Source organism: Trichechus manatus, unplaced genomic scaffold (assembly GCF_000243295.1).
Source record: "Trichechus manatus latirostris isolate Lorelei unplaced genomic scaffold, TriManLat1.0 scaffold00434, whole genome shotgun sequence".
NCBI classification, from domain to species: domain Eukaryota; kingdom Metazoa; phylum Chordata; class Mammalia; order Sirenia; family Trichechidae; genus Trichechus; species Trichechus manatus.
Window position 1 is genome coordinate 217,151 of NW_004444370.1, and position 1,504 is coordinate 218,654.

Sequence of the window (1,504 nt, forward strand, 5' to 3'; positions counted from 1 at the left end):
TTTAAATTCTAAAAATTTGTGTATAAAACCCCCAAACTTTTCCACTTAAGAGCATTTGGGACTCATAAAATCTAAAACAACCTATCATTTCTGTAAACATGTGGGAAATGTTCAGCTAGACATCAAATGGTACAAGATAGTGGGAGAGGGACACAGCACTCCTGCAACTAACACCAAAACACATACGGAGTTTAAACATAAAGACTTTTACCTACAAATGAAAGTTTGTAACAAAGTGAATGAACAATGTAAGTACTTTTTTCTCTTGCTGGGAGGCAAGTTTGGAGTTTCAAGGTTACTAAAGAAGATAATAGTTTTAGTACTTCTTGCTAGGCAGAGGCTGATGAACATACTGGCAATAGCAGAGGCATATCACAATTTGGAAACACATGGCAATACACAACATGAAACTACTGAGTATCATCATTTGTTAGGATGTCTGCTAGCATCTGCATATATTTTGATATACTTTCATTCCTTACTTAAATCTGTCTTACTGATTCTTTTGTCCTTTGAAACACAAGCACTGAAAAAATAACAAATAACCCTTAAAATCCATATTGATGAAGAACAATTAGCAAAGAAAAGAACTGTATTCATTTATATTCTACATTACTAAAGTTAAGAGATTCTGTCTTATGTTCTTGACTGAATGTTTATGCACAAAAGTTGTTTTAATTAAAAAAATGTGCAATAGGAAGTTAGACTTACTGTATTAATTTACACATCTTCAAATACATTAATATCATGATTTAACTTTTTTTCTTAAAAACATAAAACAAAATGTGAAGGTTTTACAAAATAATAATGAAAAAATTGATTTAGTTTTACTTACTGCTTCTGTGTGTACTGGATGCACAGCAAAAAGTAAAGAAGCAACCACACTACTCCTGTTGTCTAGAAAAAGTTTGCAGACTTTAAGAAATATCACACTAACCACAGCATGAAAAATCAGATTTAGGAGATGATATGACATTGGCTTCAGTTCACTGAACAGATAATTTAAGCGAAATGTCAATACTGTTAAAGGACGGTAAGATTTGTGGCTTCTCTCCTAAAAGAAGAAACAAAAACAAAAAACCAATCATTGATTATTAAAGTAACACAGTCCCTCTGGGTGGGTACGTAAATTACCTATCTTTATGGAAATAATGTGCGCCTGCTATGTTTGTTTCCCAACCATGCCCCAACCCCCCTGCAACGTATTTTCTTAAACACCACTATGCCAGTTTTTTCTTTTAAGTGTTGCTGTACAAAAATTAGCATAGTGTGCCTACAAAAATACCTTATGGAGGAGGGGTGCAGTTGGCAAACAAACGTAGAAGGCACGTGTTATTTGTGTAAAAACGTGGTCATCATTGCATTTCCTATTGAAGGTATATCCATTTGCCTGAGAAATAACAACAATGAAATGGCCCAAGAGTAACACAAACATGAAAGATACCTTTATAATCTATGCCTCCCTATCTCCTTAGTCCAAAAACAAGGTGATCTCCTTCATGAC

General features: G+C 33.8%; 1 protein-coding gene across 1 annotated transcript in view; it reads right to left on the reverse strand.

The window, feature by feature from the left end:
• The window catches only part of TMTC3 (transmembrane O-mannosyltransferase targeting cadherins 3), a gene marked incomplete at its 5' end in the record, with an annotated part of 42,404 nt that extends 41,350 nt beyond the window's left edge, over positions 1-1,054 (reverse strand). Inside the window, one exon of the mRNA XM_004391076.2 lies at positions 836-1,054. Within this exon, the coding sequence (XP_004391133.1) occupies positions 836-1,054 (219 nt within the window). The remainder of the gene's footprint in view (positions 1-835) is intronic.
• Between the last annotated feature and the right edge of the window lie 450 nt (positions 1,055-1,504).